Source organism: Delphinapterus leucas, chromosome 12 (genome assembly GCF_059928025.1).
Source record: "Delphinapterus leucas isolate spDelLeu-1000000601 "Yukka" chromosome 12, BTC_Dleu_Yukka2, whole genome shotgun sequence".
Classification (NCBI taxonomy): Eukaryota; Metazoa; Chordata; class Mammalia; order Artiodactyla; family Monodontidae; genus Delphinapterus; species Delphinapterus leucas.
In genome coordinates, this window is record NC_143140.1 from 48,119,405 (window position 1) to 48,142,346 (window position 22,942).

The 22,942-nt window shown below is 37.0% G+C and overlaps 1 protein-coding gene and 1 pseudogene across 4 annotated transcripts in view; one reads left to right on the forward strand and one right to left on the reverse strand.

Annotated features, from left to right (window-relative positions):
* Positions 1-22,942, reverse strand: part of CDK19 (cyclin dependent kinase 19) — a 180,929-nt gene that overhangs the window by 35,173 nt on the left and 122,814 nt on the right. For all 4 annotated transcript variants that reach the window (XM_022554378.2, XM_022554394.2, XM_089921936.1 and 1 more), the window contains 2 exons: positions 14,992-15,102; positions 13,389-13,529 (listed from right to left, as the gene is read on the reverse strand). In XM_022554378.2, the coding sequence (XP_022410086.1) occupies positions 13,389-13,529; positions 14,992-15,102 (252 nt within the window). The remainder of the gene's footprint in view (positions 1-13,388; positions 13,530-14,991; positions 15,103-22,942) is intronic.
* LOC115802040 (proteasome maturation protein pseudogene) lies at positions 632-1,757 on the forward strand (annotated as a pseudogene).

Here is a 22,942-nt window from a genome sequence, read left to right on the forward strand (position 1 = left end):
GTTCGTTTTAGTTAAATTGTATTTTAAAGGCAAAAGTCAGGGAATTAATGTGATAAACAGTATGGTTACTCAGAAATTATTCTTGAAATATCTATATTTTAGCAGAATTTAGTTAATTCTTGAATGTACATTCATGATGTTTTGCATGTATTCTAGATTTGCTTTTTCCTTTTATAGAATCAATTTTTTTCACAGGGTTAAATTTATTTCAGTTAATTGGCACATCATAAATAGAACAGCCTAAAGATATACAATTATCCTACTACATTTGCTTTACACTTCCTACACCAGGACATTTGGAACAAAAATATGAAACCCACAAGATGAGTCTCATCAGCACCAGTAAAGAAGACAGAAAAACAAACACAACTGTCTACAATCCTGAATAATAGGAAAAAACCAATCAGACATCAACTGGACTAGTTTCTGAACAATGAACAGTGCTAGCCTAATATTAATAGCTACAACTATTCTTTTCTTTAAATACAGAAGTGGCATGACTCTCGTCACATTTCATACAGAAGTACATTCCCAGGAGAAAATTTTCAGTTTATGTTCCTTTCTTTACACTGTTCTCCATTGTTCACCTTGAACAAATAAGATTCTGTATTGTAACAAACAGGACAAAGAACTAAGAGTGAGAGACATGCTTTTTTTCTTAAGCACAATAGTCATTTGCTAGTAGCATCAGTCTATCATAATTTTACCTCTTAAAATAACTTCATTGAGAGTAAAGGATTTAAAAATATAGAGAATCTGATTATTGTGACTGCAACCTCCTAAAGGGCAGGGAAGATATTTCTATCACCACTTTATGTATCTGCTGAAATCCAGGCATACAGCGTTTAATAAATATTTGTTGAATGGGTTCGCAGAGCGAGTTGAAGGTGAATGCCAGAGGACTTGGATCTCAGCTAAAGGACAGTATTCCAGTTACTGAACTTTCAGCAAGTGGACCTTTTGAAAGTCATGATCTTCTTCAAAAAGATTTTTCTTGTGTGAAAAATGAACTTTTGCCCAGTCATCCTCTTGAATTAACAGAAAAAAATTTCCAGCTCAACCAAGATAAAATGAACTTTTCCACACTGAGAAACATCCAGGGTCTATTTGCTCCACTAAAACTACAAATGGAATTCAAGGCAGTGCAGCAGGTTCAGTGTCTTCCATTTCTTCCCAGCTCAAACCTTTCATTGGATATCTTGAGGGGTAATGATGAGACTATTGGACTTGAAGATATTCTTAATGACCTGTCACAAAATGAAATAATAGGAGAACCACATTTGATGGTTGAATATAAGCTCGGTTTACTGTAATGCAGTGTGCTGTTCATGGAAATAGAGGGGCTGCATCTTTACAGTCATTTTTTTACTATAATTTGATGTGCACAACATTAAAAGTACTGACACATGAGAATTTTTGCCTAAATAGTATCTGTGATCATTTGAAATTATTTGGGTCTTTGGTTTATGTGATAATTGAAAGCACTAAAGGGAGATGGTTTTAAAACTTCTAATTTATATTAAAACAATAGCTTTCTATATCTTTAAAAAAATGTTGCTAATTAATATCATAAAACTATCCACAGGTTCCAATTCAGCCTGTTTTCTAGTTATTCCATAAATTTACTTTTGAATAACGATTATCAGTATTTGAGTCTGCAAACTTCATAGTAGCATCTTTCAGAATAAACATCTGTTCAGTGGCAGCATTTCAAAGTAAGTACAAAATAAGAGTATTATATTTTACCTTTCAGTATAGTCCATTAATACTCATAAGAATAACACTTGCTTTATTGATGCTACTTTAGAATTATAACTATATTCTTTGATTCTTTCAGGTTGAAAAGTATAAGTTCAGAGGTTTTGATTTTGGTCTTGTTTTTAAAGTGAAAAATTAAATAAAACAATCAGCAGATGTCAATTAAAAAAACAGATTTGTTGAATGAATGAACAATTAAATGAATGAATGAAAATTGCCAATGCTCAGTATTCATCGTCCTTTGGTAGGCAAGTTCTCAATTTTGAAAGAAATTGTTAAGAAACCAGAGTGAGCACTTACCATGAAATATGCCAAGCTCACTTCTGAATATAGATTTTTTAAAGACCTAATTTTAATTCAGTCCAGGGTTTCAACAATCACTCATATGCCAATGACTCCAAAATCTATACCTCTAGGTCTCTAAGCTTCTATATATCTAGAGATATGTCAACTGTATGCTGGCTATCTCCACAATCATCTCAAATTCAACTTGTTCAAACTGAATCTTCACTGTCTCTCTTTCTGATAGTATTCCCTTCTCAGTCACTCAATCAACAAAAGCAGAAGTCTGAACACCTGTCCTTTATTCCTAAAATCTAACCAATCCTCAGGCCTGATTATCTTACCTCCTAAAGATTTATCTGCTATCTCCCCCCCCATTACCTCTGACCTGATTCAGGCCTTCATCATTTCTCAACCAGCTCATTACAACAGCCTGAGAAAGCTGCTATCCCTGCACCCTCAAACCAATTCTCCACATCCCTGTCTCAGTAGTGTTTCTTAAGCAAAAACCTGACCAGCTCAGCTCTGACTGACCACAGGAAAAACCCATGCTTCTAAACGTGACAATTAAGATCCACTGTAATCTGGTCCCTACTTCTTTCTTCTTCCTCTTCTTTCACTACTTTTTTGCTTTGCCCCAGTAATATCAAAGCGCTCACAGTTTCTTACCCCATTCCCTTATTCATGTTGTCCCCTCTGCCTGGAATGTTCTCCCCACCCACGTCCCCCAAGTCATTCTTATAAATTTCTACTCATCCTTTCAGATTCAGCTCAGTCCTCCAAGAGAGCCCCATCCCAACTGGTTAGGTATGCTTCTGTACTCTCAGTACCTTATGCATAGCTAAATCCCTGAACATACTTTACAGTTTCTCTTTTAAACCTTACTATTTTATGATTATCAATTTATGTGTATCTTCCCCACCACGCATTCATTAGGAAAGGGACTGTATTTTACCTATCCCTGTATTTCCAGTGCCCAGCATACTGTCTGGAACACCTTAGAAGGACGAAATATGTTTATAAAGCAAATATTCTAGGTCTAAAAACCAGTACTTCCCCCACAGAAATCCAGAAAAATGGACATTATGTTCCATAGTTCTATTAGTGTCATACTTTAGGTGTACTGTGGGTTAAATAGGCCTTTGTATTCAGAGAACCTAACCACTATTTAAAGTGCTCTTTCTCAGCGAAAATTCCTTCCCAGTTAGAAATTATGTATCAATAACTAGATGTAGGCTGTCTTAAAATGAGCAGTCTATAATACTAAATGCTGTGATTAATTTCATTTTACCTTAAAATGGTCTAGAGGTATCTGTAACAGGTACCTATGTTAATTAAACCTCGGTATTCATGGTAAACAGCTGCCAACCCAGCACTGCACAACAGTTAACAATGCACTTCTTTGTCTTTGCCTTTTAGGAGTGGTTACAGGCCTGAACAGCAGAGATAAGGTTTTCTTTTCTCTAACAAGAACCAATAAAAAGCAGCCTTTATAAAAAGCTTTATGCAAGACAAACACATGTATCTAGAAGGCAATTTACCTAACAAACTTCAAGGTCACCAACAGTATAATCAAGATATATTCCACATTGACAGCAAGGCCAGGAAACAAGGCTACAAAGGTATTCAGATGTTATCCTGTTCATTAACTAGTACAATCCATCTGCAGAGAAGCAACACTGGTAGAAAATAGTTTTCCATTTACATTTGTGACAGTCACATTCAAATCAAATAATTCATTCTTATTATCATGAGAAATTAAGAATGTCAGAGGTAGAAGTTATCAAACAGCCCTCTCATTTTACTCATGAAGAAACACAAAAAACCTATAACCTCAACTAAGTCCACTGTCCACAGTGGCAGACCCAGGCTTAGAACCTAAGTCTCTCAGAGATGCACTCCAGGCCAGGGTTATGAGAACAAAAGCACACTTGGCAAATAAACAATACTTAATTGACTTATAGTCCTCACCAACAGAAGACTTCTACCCAGATGTGTGCTTAGTAGAAAATATGATCACACAAAATAACCGTCATAAATAATCTCCCAGTGAAACGAATCATCAGTCCTTAAATGCAAGGTCCCCTCTTGACGAAGATACCATCATTCTCAGTAAGGGATCTTGAATCATCCTACGGTGTTGGTCAAATAGAATGCCTGTGGTAGCATACACATTTGTCCTAATTCATCAATTTGTAATTAAAATGGGTATATTTTATTGTATATAAATTCTACTTCAATAAAATTAATTTAATAAAATAGTATGCCTGAATTGATTCTTCAGTTCTAAACATAGGCCTCAAACTACTGGGGCTCCTTCTGTAAGCCTTCACTCCTAACCAGTTTCTGCCATTGCTGTCACTGTGGAATATATCTTGACTATATACCCTTTTAGGGACTATGAAGTTAACTTGGCAAATAGCCTTCTAGAAATGTGTTTGTCAGTACAGGCTAATAGAACTATACTAAAGTCAGGATCATCAAAAGAGCCCTGTCACCGAGCTGAACCTTCAGAGGCCTCATAAGCCACTGTGAGTCAAACCACGTCCCCTTTGAAGCTGGCCCTCTTAGAAGTATGACTCTTAGTGTGTATCACCTGCCTGTCAAACAGATGGTAGGGCACTATGCTCTAACTCAAACCAGCAGATGTGCAGGACTCTGCTGCAAGCTCCGGTTACTCGGCTATGGGCATGGATGATGGAAAAACTGACATGCCAGAAAGAATCACAGCCCCATATCTAGAAAACACCTCAATAATACCTTCTTACATTTGTAAGATGTGTGTCACAGTATCCAGAGCATTGTAAGAAACATTACCATACCTATCTTTACAAGGCCTTGTATAGAAGCAGTAGAAGCATCTGTACACAGAAGACATGACTACCATCAAAGGCCTTCAGGCTGCCATCATGAGCAGCTGAGCCACAGACTGTGGAGGACCAGCTCTAAGGAACTAGTTAGGAACCAAAGGTCACCAGCAAAAGCCCTAGTGTGATTCTTCAGCATGACAAGATCTGTAATTGTCCAAAATCACCTAAAATTGAAGGTTAGAAGATAACCAGGCCATACTTAACTTTTTTCATTGTTAGCTTTGCATTCTGAAAGAAATTAGGGTGACTAAATCATATTAAAATAAATGCTGCTTTCGGTCACAATTTGTCAAGTGAAACGTTAATAAATCAAATGAAAAATAATAGTCATTTGATTAGCATGGAATTGTTAGAATGAAAAGTTAAGTGAAACACTAACTTTGATCTATTTAAGCCAGTTTTTAAAAACTTTTTAAAATATAAAATATTTAGCAATATTTAAATATAAACCAGATGAAACATGCCCTACTTTTTTTTTTAAAACACCAAGAAGCATGTTTCACATATTTACAGTAGAGCTCTACTCTGTAAAGCATAAGTGGCTAGGAGGAGTATCAGGCTAAAGGAATTCTGGGGAAGCAAGTGGTTAAAAGAAAGGGCATCGCTGCACTGCTGATGATATTCAGAAGAATGGACAGAAGCTTCTACAGAAAGGAAATCAGGAGAAATTCAGGAACTCTGGAGCTAAGACAATGGAATCAACAACAATATAAAGCACCTATCATTATTGCCATTTTACAAATAAGTAAACTGAGGCTTAAGTAGCAAGACTGACTATCTTGGAAATAATTTTTTTTTATTTATTATTTTTGGCTGTGTTGGGTTTTTGTTGCTGCACGTGGGCTTTCTCTAGTTGTGGCGAGCAGGGGCTACTCTTCGTTGCGGTGCGCGGGCTTCTCATTGCAGTGGCTTCTCTTGTTGTGGAGCACAGGCTCTAGGTGCGTGGGCTTCAGTAGCTGTGGCCCGTGCGCTCAGTAGTTGTAGCGTGCAAGCTCTAGAGTGCAGGCTCAGTAGTTGTGGCACACGGGCTTAGTTGCTCCGTGGCATGTGGGATCTTCCCGGACCAGGGCTCGAACCCGTGTCCCCTGCATTGGCAGGTGGATTCTTAACCACTGCACCACCAGAGAAGTCCAGAAATATATTGTTTTTTAATCTAGGATCTCAAAGCTCCCATATCATAAGAATTCAGCAAGGCTAAAACTCTAAAACATTATGAAAATGCTTGCAAAATGCTGCCATGATGGCTACAGTAAGATTTTAAGGGTTTCTTTGAAGTATAAACACTTGCCTTATCAGGCCCTGTTTAGCACAGACAAAATTAAAGACTTGATGCATCTCCTTGTCACACAAGTTATGAAGAGAAGCTGTGAGGCAAAGAGAGATTTCTAGACAATTCTCCAACAACCAAGCATTTATTTTAATCAAACTTTCACAAAGAAGAACAGCACAGCACTTTTTTTCCAGCTGAGTAGAAAACAGAGGGCCATCTTTGACTTCATATATTGGATTTTCATACAGTGCTGTTCCTAAAAAGTCTTCAAATGCTCTTTTTGGCTAAAGGACTATATTTCATGCTGTCCTTTCACTGCTTGTCAGCTAGCTGTTACAACTCAGCAGCATTACCAAACTTGGAAAACAAAGGTTTTGCTATCATTTAAAGTTTCCTTTGCATTTTTACTTTTGCTTTACACAAATGTGTGAAAAAGAAAAATAGAAATAAAAAAGTACTAATATTAGTGATAAGCATATGCCTCAGACTGCATAACAAAGAAAGAACCTCTAGGTATGTTCAAAGTGAAAAATCCTGGATCTCAATTTAACACACCCTCCAGATTTAAGTGGATTAAACTTGTGGTTCAATGCAGGGTGGGAAAGGAGGGAGGGAAGAGAAGAGGAGGGGAAAAGTAAGGAACATATACCAAATTCTGGGAATAAATCACTGAAGAATGTAAAAGGGAAGGAATAATTGGTACATTATAATGTTTTTTCACTCTCTAGAACTATCCTGAAACTCTTACTACACAAGCAACTTTTATACATGGAAAAAATTATATATGAAAGGAGGGGGCTTCCTGCATTTTCTATACTATATTATAACTAAATTAAAAGGACAATAACGGGATCCAAACATCATTTAAAAGCCTCTCAGACTCTATGGTACGCAGCTTCAGACACGGTTTCCAATCATCCCCACCCCCAGTATACACACTCTTACGTAACTACTCCTCTTGAGTGTAGGCTATACCTAGTGACTTCTAATGAACAGAATACAGCAAAAGTAATGAGTCGTCACTTCCATGATTAACTTACAGAAGACTGTGACTTCCATCTTGCTAACACACATTCTCTCTCTCTCGCCCTCAAGTTTGCCACTCTGGTAAAGAAAACTGCCATGTTTTGAGATGCTCTATGGAGAGGTCAACGTAACAAGGAAACAAGGAGGCCTCCACCCATCAGCCTGTGAGGAAATGAATCCTGCAAATAACCACGTGAGTGAACTAGAAGTGGACTCTTCCCAATCAAGACTTGAGTTGACTGCAACCTTTTAAAGAGACTCTGAAACAGAGAATCCAAGTAAGCCACACCTAGATTCCTGACCCATAGAATCTGTGAGATGATAAATGTTGTTTAAACTTGGGACTTGCTGATTAAAGAAAATGAAGCAACAGACATTCTAGCTACAGAGAAATGTATAATAAATGACTCTGGGTGATTTTGGCATATTAACTGGCAAAACTACATAGTTCTGGTTTGGCGATATATTTTTTTTTTCTTCCTTATGACACACCGTTGGTTCAGGCAGAATTTTTACTGGATTTTCAACAGCGCTGTAGGTTGTTTATGACATGTTGGCTATGTATATTTTACGTGTCTATTAATAACAAATTGCCCCCACATGTAGTATCTTTATTTTTTAATTAATTAATTAATTGTTTATTTTTGGCTGCGTTGGGTCTTTGTTGCTGTGCACGGGTTTTCTCTTGTTGAGGCGAGTGGGGGCTACTCTTTGTTACAGTGGGTGGGCTTCTCATTGTGGTGGATTCTCTTGTTGCAGAGCATGGGCTCTAGGCATGCGGGCTTCAGTAGTCGTGGAACGCGAGCTCAGTAGTTGTGGCTCACGGGCTCTAGAGCTCAGGCTCAGTAGTTGTGGCGCACTGGCTTAGTTGCTCCGAGGCATGTGGGCTCTTCCCGGACCAGGGCTCTAACCCGTGTCCCCAGCATTGGCAGGCGGATTCTTAACCACTGCACCACCAGAGAAGCCCAAGAAGCTCATAATTTTGAAAAAGAGATAAACTATATCTTGGCATTCTTCCAACCTACCAGAATAGTAATCCCATAAAAATGAGTCATCCTGTATTTCATCTTCTTACTCTTAGCTATATCCTGCTGTAAAATTAAAATACATCTTTCCTCCCTTGGTGTTTACAAGTTCCAAATATTTATAAACTTATGTCTCAACTGTCTCTCTGCTAAGATGAATATATTTAGCTCCTTTTCTCCTTTCCTTTTAAAGCAATTCCTCAATATAAGTCATCTTTTTGGTGACATTATTTAAATTCTCTATTTCTGTATTAAATTCTAGTATCCAAATGACATAATTAAAATACTGTTCTAGATATGAAATCAATCACAATGAAAAACACCAACCTCACTGATGATGTAATGCTTCTTTGTGTGAAGTCCAAAACACTGGTTTTTATTTACTTTTTAAATTTGTTAGGTTATACTATTACTGCAAATTTATATTTACTCTAACACCTTTAATTGTATGGATTTTCTAGGTTTCTCACACCAAATGAAAATTTAGAGATGGTATGTACTCTGAAACAGTTGTGACTAACAGATAGTGTAAAGCCAGATTCCCTATCATAATAAGAAATGAAGCATTTAAAAACCCTACTCATTGACTAAAACTGCAACTCTACTCTTCAGCTCACATACAAAATAATAATTTTTCAAATGTCTCCAACATATCCCTTTTACCCATATTCATACTTGATATACTCTATCTTTCTGTATCTACCACTGAATATATCTATAAAGTAAACATACAGTTTAAATCTTCTACTCCTGAAAATACTTTGGCAAAACCATGACAATATGGTCCAGATAGCAGGCCTCATGATCAGAGAAGAATTAAGTAGGCTATCACAGACTATATTCCTACTGGCTTAAAGTTTCAAATCTTATTAGAGTTACTTAAGCAGTAGAGGCACTAGGGGAATGTATAGGTAAAATACAAACAAGTGTTATACTAGGTCAGAACCACCTTCAGAACACATCTTCAATATTGTGTCCATGCTAATACAGACGGCCAATAGGCACATGAAAAGAGGCTCCACCTTCCCTATTGGCACAGTGGTTAAGAATCCTCCAATGCAGGGGACACGGATTCAAGCCCTGGTCTGGGAAGATCCCACGTGCCGTGGAGCAACTAAACCCGTGCGCCACAACTACTGAGCCTGCACTCTAGAGGCCACGAGCCACAACTACTGAGCCTGCACACCACAACTACTGAAGCCCGCATGCCACAATTACTGAAGCCCACATGTCTAGAGCTCATGCTCTGCAACAAGAGAAGCCACCACAATGAGAAGCCCACACACCACAACGAAAAGTAGCCCCCGCTTGCCACAACTAGAGAAAGCCCACACGCAGCAACGAAGACCCAACACAACGAAAAATTAATTAATTTTTTTAAAAAAGAGGCTCCACATCACTAATTATTAGAGAAATGCAAATCAAAACTACAATGAGGTACCACCTCACACCAGTCAGAATGGCCATCATTAAAAAGTCTACAACTAACAAATGCTGGAGAGGGTGTGGAGGAAAGGGAACGCTCTTATACTGTTGGTGGGAATGTAAGTTGGTGCAGCTACTATGGAAAACAGTATGGAGTTTCCTTAAAAAATTAATAATAGAGTTACCACATGATCCAGCAATCCCACTCCTGGGAACATATCCAGACAAAACCATAATTCACAAAGATACATTCACCCTTACATTCACAGCAATACTATTCACAACAGCCAAGACGTGGAAACAACCTAAATGTCCATCAACAGATGAATGGATAAAGATGTGGTATGTATATAAAATAGAATACTACTCAGCCATAAAAAAGAATGAAATAATGCCATCTGCAGCAACACAGATGCAACTAGAGATTATCATACCAAGTGAAGCAAGTCAGAAAGAGAAAGACAAATACCATATGATATCACTTATATGTGGAATCTAAAGTATGGCACAAATGAACCTATCTATGAAACAGAAACAGAATCACAGACATAGGGAACAGACTGGTGGTTGCCAAGGGGGAGGGGGTTGGGGGAGGGATGAAGTGGGAGGTTGAGGTTAGCAGATGTAAGCTATTATATATAGAATGGATAAACAACAAGGTCCTACTATATAACACAGGGAACTATATTCAATATCCTATGAGAAACCATAACGGAAAAGAATATTTTTAGAAAGAATGTGTGTGTGTGTGTGTGTATAAATAAATATAACTGAATCACTTTGCTGTACAGCAGAAATTAACACAACGTTGTAAATCAACTATACTTCAATTAAAAACATACATATTGTGTCCATGCTATGGATGAAGTAATAATAATCAAGGGTGGCTTCTTTAATGGGGAAAAAAAATTTCATTTGGGAAAAAAAAACTTCATTCTGTTGCCCACAAACTTTTAGCACTTAAAAACAAACAAACTCCCTAGCCTGATATTAGGGCCTTCCTCGATCAGGCTCCAACCCATATCTTCCTAGTCTTACTTCATACTACCCTAATTCAGCTTATCCATTTTTGAGCCAGACAGAACTACACACTCTTTCTGGGATAATTCAAGTGCTTTCTCACCTCAGAAATGTTACATCCAACACTTCATTAGGTTACCCTCATCTCTCAAATCTCTATTTAAATTCTACTCATCCTTCAAAGTCCAGCTCAAATGGCACCTCTCTGAAGCTTGTCCTTATTCCCCCACTCAGAACCTCTTCTAACCCTGAATAGCATTTAGTCTGTACTTCTCACATTGCCATGTTCACATTCTCTCTCGTCTATCGGATAGTAAAATTGTTTGTGTACATGTCATTATTTCTTCTCTCAGACTAAACTCCTGAGAAGGTCTTGATACAGTCATGTTTGTACTGTCCTCACCCTTTCATGCTTTGCACATACAAGGAAATAATAAAAATTTATTTGAGAAGTGTGCTGAATACATATGTTACCTGATCCAAAAACATTCCGTAGTAATTAATATTCTTACTGATATTCATTCACTAAGGAAATATTTACTCAGTACCTATTGTGTACTGGAGCAGTAGTGTACCAAAATGAGTCAGAGACCCCACTCTCTCAATAAGTTTATGGTCTAGAACATCTTCTAGGCATCTATATAAATTACTATAGTACTAATAGGCAAATGCCAGAAGAGAAGTAAAGATGAAGTACAACAGCAACCAACAAGGAGGAGAGATTATTTCTAAGTAATGATGGATATGAGGATAAGTTTTAACATTTGTGCAGGTCCTGAAAGACAGGTAATATTTGAATATGTAGAGACGGGGTAAGGAGTTTTAGCAGGAGAAATAAAGGCCACTGAGGCAGGAACTCTCAGGAGGATCCAGGGAACAATCAATAGTTAAACAGTACAGTGTAAATAAAAGATTACAGGGATACAGAAGAAAAATTTTAAAGGCAGTTGGAGCTATACCTGAGAAGACCTCAAAAGCCAAAAAAGGAACTATAGCTTTAGTCTGTAAGCAATGAGGAACTGTTTCAAAGTTCTTAAGCAGGGGCTGAGTAATTATTCAGAAGATCTAAAGTGGACTGGAAGGGAAAGAGATTGTTGATAAGGAGACAAGTTAAGAGGCTAGCACCATACTACAAGAAAAAGATAATAAAGGCCTGAACTAGGAATGAGGCACTAGGAATGGAAACAGATGAATGGAAGAGATATTTTAGAGGTGAAACTGACAGGATTAGGCAAGTTCTGGATGTGGAGTACAAGGGTCTGCAAGTGGTAAAAGAAGTTTCTAGGCTAGGAGGTGGGTGCTGCCATAACCAAAATAGAGGACACTAAAGCAGCAGCAAGTTTGGATGGGAGAAAACTGAATCCTGGTTATATTAGGTTTTAGTACCACTGGATATTCAGGCAGTGACATCACAAATAAAATGTGTTAATCTATGCTATTTAGAACAAAATACACAATTTTGTGACAAAAAGAGAAGAGCTGAGATCAGTTAATCTTCAGTAAAGGATTCTGATCAATGATTCAAACATGAATATGACCTCAAAAATATAACTCACATAGGCTATGTTATATACAGCAAATTAAAATCTAAAACCATTTATGAAGGAAGGTTTGACCTAGAACAACTTCATGTACCCAAGAATCATTTTAAAACATGCTGATTCACGGGTAATAGTAACGTGGATAAGTGGAAGGCTTTGAGAACCTTAGTTTAAAATTATGAGGTGAAATGCTTCTATTGAAACGGTAAATGCATCTTTGTGGTCCCTGTCATTTGGCCCCAATGTAACTCCAATGCCACATCAAGAGATGCTCAAGCCAGAAGACTAGGCCTGACTGACAAGGTAGCAAGGGGTACTATCTAGATCCCTTATGTATTCATTCCTTTCTATAATAAATACTTCTCCTCAATTAAAAAAATTGAGTCGACCTAGATCTATCCTTACTATATCCCTAGAATCTGCAAAAGCCTAAGCAAAATAAAACTTGCAACTATAAACTCAGTGGTATTACAGCTATTAAGTACCCATATTTCTTAAGAACAAAAAATCTCATCAACATAAACTAAAATGATAACAATGAAAAGATGAATAAAATAACTTGACATTAATAAATGTTTGTTATATGTGTACTGAGTAAAAAAGTAAAACCAAACATCAAACATTTGAATTATGGATAATATGCCTAATAAGTATTGATATATTTCCCCTGTTACTTATTTACTTATTGTTAATACTAATAACATTCTATTTACTGGAGGCAGTGTCATTATTTCAGTTTAGCTTTGAAAACAATGTGAATTCAGTCTTTAATTATTAAACTGTTTACTAATGGTGAGCAAAATTACGAAAAACAAAATGAATCAAAAGGTACTTGTTTCGCATATGGCCATCCCATTAAGATTATGCTCATCGTAAATCAACTATACTCCAGTAAAAATTAAAAAAAGAAAAAGATTATGCCAATCATTTGTTGAAAATCACAATGACATTTTATAGCTGTGCGTAAATGTAAGGGAAGAATATACAACAAAAGTTAATAACAGTAATCTTTTGATCATAGGCTTATGGTGATTTTTATTTCCTTCTTTTTTGCTTATGTGTATTTTCAAATTTTTCTATAATTCATGTTCATCGTAACTGTACCAAGAAGAAAAGATATTTCTGAAAAGAGAAAGACACATATTGAGCGATTTAAAAGAAACATACTTACCAGATCTCTGTGAAGCACCCAATTTGCATGGAGGTAATGGATACCGTCAAGAATCTGGTAAAGTAATGATTTAACCATAGATCTTGGCAACTGCATGGGCTTTTTATTTGCTTTTGATGCACGATGAAACTTAATAATATGCTAAAAATTAAAATATATATATTATAATAACATAGTCTTTGCCTGTGTCAATAAAACACAATCAAGGCTGCAATAAATTCTCTACATTTTAATATTACTTATTAAAGGCCAATAATGACACAAAGAAAAATAATTTGAATAATAAGATCAAACCAAAACAATCTATATTGAGGGTAAATATGACAGTATTAATGTGGTTATAATGACTAGATTTACTGAAACCATTAAGATTTTCATTAAATAAAACCAAGAAGTAACAAGGGTTGGTATTTAAAAACCTGCCTAAAAAATTGTATTAGTTGTATTCCCTACTGACAGAAAGAGTAAACAAAAGGAAAAAAACCCTGTAAATCTTTCCTATTCTATAAAAAGTTAGTGCATTTGGGTAACATCACTGGCTATATGTATTATTAGAATTATTGGAAAGTTCACCTTCTTTGGCACATAATGAAATTAGGATATATTCTCAGTAGTCAATATTAAATAGCAAATCACTACTAGAAAGCAGCAGGGAGAGAAAAAAGGAGAATTCAGTCCCATTGAAATAAATACAACCAGATCATCATATTCAAATTTTTATGTACACATGTTACATTGTGGGTTATAAAACTTTGTAATGAAGGGGAAGAAATTCTACCTGCGCCCACCCCTCACATCCACCTCTATCTCCACTCCACCCTTGTCCAAAACATGCCAAAATGGGTACTAAATATCCATGGCAGGGGAGATTGTTGTCAATATCTGCTATAAAAGCATAAACTGAAATCTCCTTCAAGACCTATGAGCTTGCTAAAGTTATTCCTAAAAAGATTTATAATTTTTATAGATGACAAACCACACTATATTGAATCAAAATTTAATTATCCAAAATTTGAACTTACTGCCAAATTGGAATTTTTTTACTTTTGGCAACTCCTGGGATAAAATGTTTAAATGCCCTGATTCCTAACTTTAAACATTTGGAATTAAAAATTTTGGCTTCTTTTATATATTGATAAAAACAACCCTAATATTTGCAAAACCGTAGGTGTTCTTCCATTTGGTGGAGTCCATTTTAAATGGCAAAATGCTGCAAGATTGACCTTAATTTAGAGAGAGAAACTATTCACAGGTACATAACTGGTTAAATTTGAACTACTGTGTGGACCACAAAAGAAAGCAATTTTCACTACACATATTAGTAAACTGCCATTAATCACTTGCATAAAATTACAATTTCCCACTCAGTAAGATTTTTTGAAGTGAAATTTCTGAATGTTACAAATATCTTCTCAGTAAAATAGGATGCTAATGTTTATTGCTCTAATTCTTTTAAATCAAAATTTACATTTAGTATATTTATTTTGAACTATGGTCAACAGAGCAAGTCTTCCTTTCTGTGCATTAGCAGTATGGAACACATACATTTACTTCTTCATACCTATATAAAATTACCCTAAAAATAAAGTGAGTTTAGACTTACCCATAAATCATGCTCGGCATAATCAAACAGCAGCCACACCTTCCTGTCACTGTGAGAAAGGAACACCTTCTGCAGGGCGATCACATTAGGGTGCTTCAATTCTCGCAAAAGCTGAACGCAAGAGGAAGAGAGGGGTCACTATCCTGTTAGCAAGGGGAGGGGGGGATGATGCATACTGGCATGCTAGTTTTGCCTTAACTCCCATAACTTCAAAATGAAATTTTTGAAAATTTAGACAATCCAGATAAGCAACATTAAAAACACACACACACACATGCACACCCAAATACCGCTACTCAGAGATAAGCTTTGTTAACATCTTGGTGCATTTCTTTCCAATCCTTTTTCTATGTGTATGTGTGTGTTTTTAAAATGGGATCTTTTTACATGGTAAAATGTAAAATAGTAAAAGCAAAAGTAATATCATATTGCTAAATAATTAAATATATTTTACATGTGCGTATTTTTTTTTTTAACTAGAGGAAAAACTTCCTGGGAAGCAGAAATACTGTTTGTATCCACTCCAGCACAGTATGTGCTCAATAAATATCAGACAAAAGAAGGAAAGATATTTAACAATCCCTAACTTATCCATGTCTAGAGCATGAGACTGAGGTTTTTTAGAAGAGTAATGAGCATAAGGCAATGACTCTCAAACCCACTGATAAAAACTGGTGTGGAGAAGAGGTCCTGTAAATAGGGAAAAGAATAGGCCTACACAAAGCAGAAAGCTTCAAGCTGGATTCTGATAATAAGAAGGAAAGATAGACCAGATCAGCAAGTGAAAACTTAGTACTTGGTACATAACAGGCAGTTGCTTGATAAAATACTTAGCAATAATAACGTTAGCTGCTCAAGGTGAAAGCCTTATAAATATGCCTGCCTCATGCTGTCCTTAACCAGGGTTCAGACTTAATAGGTAGAAACATACTCAGTTTGATAAATATTTCAAATGCCTTTTAAATGTAAAGCTCTGTGGAAGATACAAAAAGGGAGAGTTTATAAATTGTTTTTCTCACACTTAATCCTCCTAGCAACACTATGATGCACACAGAAGCTGAGGTTCAGTGTAATAAAAATAACTTGAGCAAAGTTCAACATTAGAAAGAGAAGAGGTTTGGATTTAAATAGATCTGCCTGATTCCAAAGTCCATGCTTTTTCCAGTTCAGCTAAAGTCCTTGTCTTCAATTCCTACAATGTGGTAGGGAAGACAGACATACAAATAGATCAATGAGGCAGAGAGAAATAAATCACTTAGCCATCTGAATAACTTTAAATGAGTAGCGCACACCTTGAATGCTTGTGCTGGAATCATGTCAAAGTCATCTGAACTCCACCTCTGCAACTTTTATAGGCCACTTCCCAGTTGTGTATTTCTTCACTACTTTCAATGACAGATTTCTCAATTCTCTCATTTTGCCTCTGTCACTCAGCTCTTTCTCTTCACCTACACCTTGACAACCTTGCTGGAAAGTGCTCTACCAGCTATAACTTGGGCATGATTCCCAGATGTGACTCCCTGGGTTCTCCCTCCAAACCATATGCCCTGGAACACAGCTAAGAAATAAAAGTAGGATGGGCTGAGCTGCCCCTAGCAGGTCTTTACTTCTCACAGCCTGCCTCAGGATTCTACCTGTATTTTCTGTTGGATGTAGGTGGGAAAGAAGGAGCTGGAAGAAAAATGACCAGAGAAGATAAAACAGTCCTACTCCCTTGCCGAGGGGTAGGGTTGGGGGGTGCAGAATTAGGTGGGTGCTCAGCTATCAGTTACTGTCTCTGCTCCCATGGCCTAAGAAATCTTAAGCAGTCCTGCTTCTGGCTGCAGATGCAAATGTTACACATCATATGTTCCTAATTAATGATGGAATCAGAAAAAGCGGCATTTTAGATTAATGCAGAGCTATATTCAGACAGTTTCCTGCTTATTGAATGCTTTAGGCTCCTAGACTCAGTCAAATAATGTGTTTAATGATGACCCCACTTGCCATGGTCAACCTTGCTATTGATGAACTTAGAGAATTTGATTTTATTAAGTGTCTACCCAGAATATATGTTCTCTTTCCTGCTTGCAGGGGAAGGAAAGGTGAAACTCACTTCTGCATCTAAACCAGGCTCTTGAAACACCAAACACTGGCACAGACTCCTGAACCCTGGACCCCACTTGTCTGGGAGAGGGCATGTCACATGTAGCAATATTTAATCAATATCTCTAAAAAAATTATGGTTTTTGTGACTACAAATTACTGATCACTCTACAATGAATCTACCTTAAGTCCTATGTTTTTTTGTTTTGTTTTTTCTGTTTGTTTTTTTTTGCGGTACGCGGGCCTCTCACTGTTGTGGCCTCTCCCGTTGCGGAGCACAGGCTCCGGACACGCAGGCTCAGCGGCCATGGCTCACGGACCCAGCCGCTCCGTGGCATGTGGGATCTTCCCAGACCGAGGCACGAACCCGTGTCCCCTGCATCGGCAGGCGGACTCTCAACCACTGCACCACCAGGGAAGCCCTTAAGTCCTATGTTTGAACATTATTTTGAATAGGTTATACATCTATATAGTTCAAAAATCAAAAGTACATAAAAGGAGATACATTGAGATGTCTCATTATCACTCCTGCCTCCAGTGACCACAGCCCCTCTTGCCTCCTAGAAGTAACAACTTTTATTAGTTACTTGTTAATCTTTCCAGTGTTTGTTTACGCAAATAAAAGCAAATATGAATATTTACACAAAAGATAGCACCTATTTATTTTTAACTTTATCCTGTAAATCTCTCATTACCAGTACAATATTAGTTTATAGAAATCCTTCTGTTCTTTCTTACAGCTCCATGGTATTCCCAGGTCACTTTTTTTGTGGTAAAATATATATAACATAAAATTTACCATTTTAACTATTTTTAAGTATGCAGTTCAGTGGCATTAAGTACATTCATATTGTTGTGTAAGAACCACCACTGTACCCTTTCTCCAGAATGTTTTCACAAACTGAAACTCTGTACCAGTATGCATCTCCCATTCCCAGCCCCTGGTATCTGCTATTCTATTTTCTGTCTCTATGAAGTTAACTATTCCAGGTACCTCATATAAATGGATCTGTTCAATATTTGTTCTTTTGTGTCTGGCTTTTTTCACTTAACATGTCTTCAAGATTCATCCATGTTGTAGCATGTATCACGATTTCCTTCCTTTTTAAGGCTAAGTAATATTTCATCGTGTGTACACACCACATTTGCTTATTCATTCATCCCTCCCAACATCCCATGGACATTTGGGTTGATTCTACCTTTTGGCTATTATGAATAATGCTGCCTTGAAGACTGATGTACAAATATCTGTTTGAGTCCTTGCTTTCAATTCTTTTATATACTCAGAAGTAGAATTGCTGGACCCTATAGTAATTCTATGTTTGATTTTTTTGAGGAATTGCCATTCATTCAGGTTACCTTTTAATATGACATATAGGAGGGGAGAGGGTAAAGTTTGCAACTGCATGCATTTACTAGAAAATTTCCCCTTATCCCCCAAATTGCATTATATAGCAACATACACTTTCCATTTCTGCATACCTACTATGCCTTTTCTACCCTACAGGTCTTTTTGTTTTTCGGCCACACTACACGGCATGTGGGATCTTAGTTCCCCAACCAGGAATCAAACCCGTGCCCCCTGCAGTGGAAGTGCAGAGTACTGACCACTGGACCACCAGGGAATTCCAACCCTTCAAGTCTTTATAAGTCACTAAATATCAATGTGAAGGCAGGCTGAGGCTAATAAATAGCAAACTATGTCTGTTTCATTCCCTCTCCTAATTCATTTTTCACTCTATAGCCAGAGTAGTGTTTAAAAAATACAGAGCTGCAGCCATAAAAAAAGAAGGAAATTTTGCCATTTGCAGCAACATGGATGGACCTGGAGGGTATTATGCTAAGTGAAATAGGTCAGACAGAGAAAGACAAATACTGTCTTGCATGTGGAATACACTTACATGTGGAATCTAAAAAATACAACAAACTAGTGACCACAACAAAAAAGAAGCCGACTCACAGATATAGAGAACAAACTAATGGTCACCAGTGCAGAGAAGTGGGAGGGGCAATATAGGGATAGGGGATTAAGAGGTACAAACTATTATGCATAACATAAGCTACAAAGACATATTGTACAACACAGGGAATACAGCCAATATTTTATAATAACTATAAATAGAGAATAACCTTTAAAACTGTGAAAGGCTATATTATATGCCTGTAACATATAATATTGTACATCAGCTATACTTCAATTAAACAAAAAGAAATCGATCATCTCTGTCACTAGGGACAGAACTGAGGAAGTAAAGCAAGAGATAAGGCAAAGGGCAAATAATAAGGAGGCTTGTAAGCCATGCAGAAGTGTCACCAGCTAGGTTCTCCAATATCACTAGAAACATGCTGGGTACGGTGGGTTAGTGGAGAAGTCAGCTGATATACAAGGTACCACGCTGTGACTTTCTTCTGTGCATGTCTCATGGTCGGGCCACTGAATGAGTGACTTTGGGGGTGATGGAGTTTAGGATGACTCAGATTTGACTTCCCTGAATCATCTGTACTTGGTATGTATTTATATTAGTAGACTTGATATGTATTTATCTTAGTATACTTGATATGTATTTGTATTAGTATACTTTTATACAGTATTAACTGTTTACATCCACCTCCTCTAGCAGACCATAGGCTTTTTGAGGACAAACACAATTTTAAATCTATCTCTACAGGGACTAGCACAATGTGTGGCATGTAGAAGTGATCTCATCCAGTTTGGAGGCTTTAAATGTCACCTGTACATATTAACTCCCAAATGTTTATTTCTAGCCCACACAGATTCCCTGAAGTGCAGCTACGCATGTATATATAACTGCCTCAACATCTCTACTTGAATGGCTAAAAGCCGATACTGAGGTTGTGATCTCCACCTCCCCTGCCTTCTTCTCCAACTGCTCTTCCCCAATCTCAGTTAGAAGCAACTCCATCATTCCAGTTACTCAGGCAAAAAAAATCTCATCTACTTTAGCTCAATCCTCAATATCACCTCCTCAAGTCTTCTACAGTCCTTCTATTTAAAATGATAACCACCCCTCTGCATCTTTATTTTTCTGCAAAGTACTATCACTATCAAATATACTATAGTTCTATATCCCTTATCTATAATTCTAGAGAGCTCAGAAAACCAAAAGCTTTCTAGTAACTCAGGTAAGAGAAAAAATTTACACTTCAGTGGAAAAATGCATTGTCAAAGGCACATCATTTCAGGTTATCTGATTCTGATTCTATGGAAGCTATTTTACAACTCTCTACATTATAGATAACTGACAATGATGCAGAATAAGTCATGTCTACCTACACGCAAATTCTGTCCTGTCCAGTAGATGTTTGTTGACTTCCCTCTCCCATTGTGGGAGATGCTAGTTTTGCCTTAATTTGCACATCATTTCAATATTCCTGATCTATAAATGTGTTTGTCCTATGAATTCTTCTTTGAATGGGTTATAACATCTACTTGGTTCCTTCATTTAATAAGTTAAATAAAATCTTTAAAATGTGTTCATTTTACATCTGGATCACAGTCATAATTTTACCTATTTTGAAAACTCCCCTTTAATACTCATTTTATAGAAGTATCTCATTTGCACTAACATGAAGTGGCTATAGTCTTTATTTAGTCCATTGAGTGTGAATGCTCATACTTTTATTATAAAAGAAATAATAATAGGTTTGGTTACTGCATCAGAATTCCCCCTGGGTGTTAGGTAATACATAATATATATACCACATTATCTTCCTAACAATAATTTACTTTATGTTATTGTCTGTTTCTCTCCATTAACATATAAACTCCATGAAGGCAAAGTTTCCACTGGTTTTATAACCCCAGTGCTTAAAATGGTACTTAGCACACAGTAAGTACTCAACAAATATTTGTCAAAAGAATTAAATCTACTGAACTTACCTGGTTCTTACAAAATCAACCAGTAAATAGCTTGGAATATTATAAAACGTTGCTATCCTTTCAAAAGGCGTTTTGAGAGATTTTGTTTTTAATAAATTGAATAGACTGTGTCTAAAATAGTTCTTCTAGGGACTCTAACTTTCCACAAGCTCCATTTACTTTAGGTTTAAAAAGGAATTTTTCTCTCAACTAGCACCCACTCTAGCAAAAGTATGAGTGCTGGCTTGATGTAAAGAGCAGAAACATAGCTCTTAATAGCTCAGGGTGAGATATTTAACCTGGTACTGAACCGAAAGAGCCCCTAAGGGGTACTATGAGGGTGTTCCTTGAAAGGACTGTGAATGCAATAAATGCTACAAAATCCTGAAGAAAATGATACATAGGGGGCTTCCCTGGTGGCGCAGTGGTTGAGAGTCCGCCTGCCGATGCAGGGGACACGAGTTCGTGCCCCAGTCTGGGAAGATCCCACATGCCGCGGAGCGGCTGGGCCCGTGAGCCATGACCGCTAAGCCTGCGCATCTGGAGCCTGTGTTCCGCAATGGGAGAGGCCACAACAGTGAGGGGCCCGCGTACCACAAAAAAAAAAAGATACATAGGAACAGAGAACAAAGGGAGATACACTGAGGAACTAATAAAGCACAGATTAATCAAATCACTGTTTACTTTCAACGCTAGCAAAAATAAATACGCTAGGCCCTAGACAAACGCCACATGAAAGTGTATTCTGTCTCTATTTACTGAAACAAACAAAAAAGTAAATTTCTCTACTGCTATTTACTGAAGAAACAAATGAGCAAAAACAGTAAACAACACAAATGGCCAGCCAATAGTCAGAAAACTGATAATTATGGTATATCCACATATCACAGTCTCAAATATATATGCCAGAAGTTTTTAAATACATGAGAAAAGACTTTTGCTTTAATGCTATAATAAAAGGCTGTGTGGTGATCGTTTTGTAATGTACAGAAATATCGAATTACTATGTTGTGCACCTGGAACAAAGATAGTATTGTAGGTCAATTATACTTCAATTTTTAAAAATCAGAGAAAGGGAAAAAATGTGTTTTTTTCCCTAGCCAGGCACACTGGTACAGAATTTCCCATTTATTTGCCTTCATCAGATTTAAATTTCATCTTTTATTTTGGAGGAGGGTGAAGGGGATCAGAATATGCCACTCCAAAATATGACACTTTGGCATAAGAATGATTTTGAGCTGAAGGCATTTGACATTCAACAGATGCAGAAAGGAGCCTTCCTGCAGCTTCCCTTATCTGACTAAAAGTAGAAACTCTAAGAATTGAGGACTGCCATAAATCCCCTCTCCCAGGGAAGTTTTATGACCATGAAGAAGACATAAAGTCAGCATTGCCTTGGACCAGCGCAAACAAGCCTGCTAAGACAGCTCTTATCTTTCATTGGTTTCCCCTATACATTTACCTTCCCACAGTTTGCAGCCCCTAGAAGTCTAAAAACCCTTTCCTTTGTCTTGTAATGTCTCTGAAATTTATTGCTCTTTGTTAAAAATGACATCAGGTCTCAGGCCTACCCATTTCTTGGCATCTTCATTTCTTTTCTAGGAAAGCCCCTGTGTCACACAAAACTTAACATCAAATAAAATTTGTATGCTTTTCTCTTGTTAAAAAATAAATTAAAATAAATAAAGGCTGCAAAATATAAAATATGTTTATAAACCAGGAAATATACCAAAACGTCAACATAGTTATCTCTGGGTAGTGGGATTATGTGTGATTTTTCTTTCTTCCTATTTTTCTACTTTACAAGTTTTCTAAATGAGCGTTACTCTTATAATGTACACATACACGTGAGCGCGCACGCACACACACACACACACACACACACACACACAGAAAAGATAGCTCTTTCTCTCCAGAAATCTACCTGCTAAGATATCAATACTATCATGCTAGCTAAGCTTCTTACACAGTTGATCTGAGAAGGGA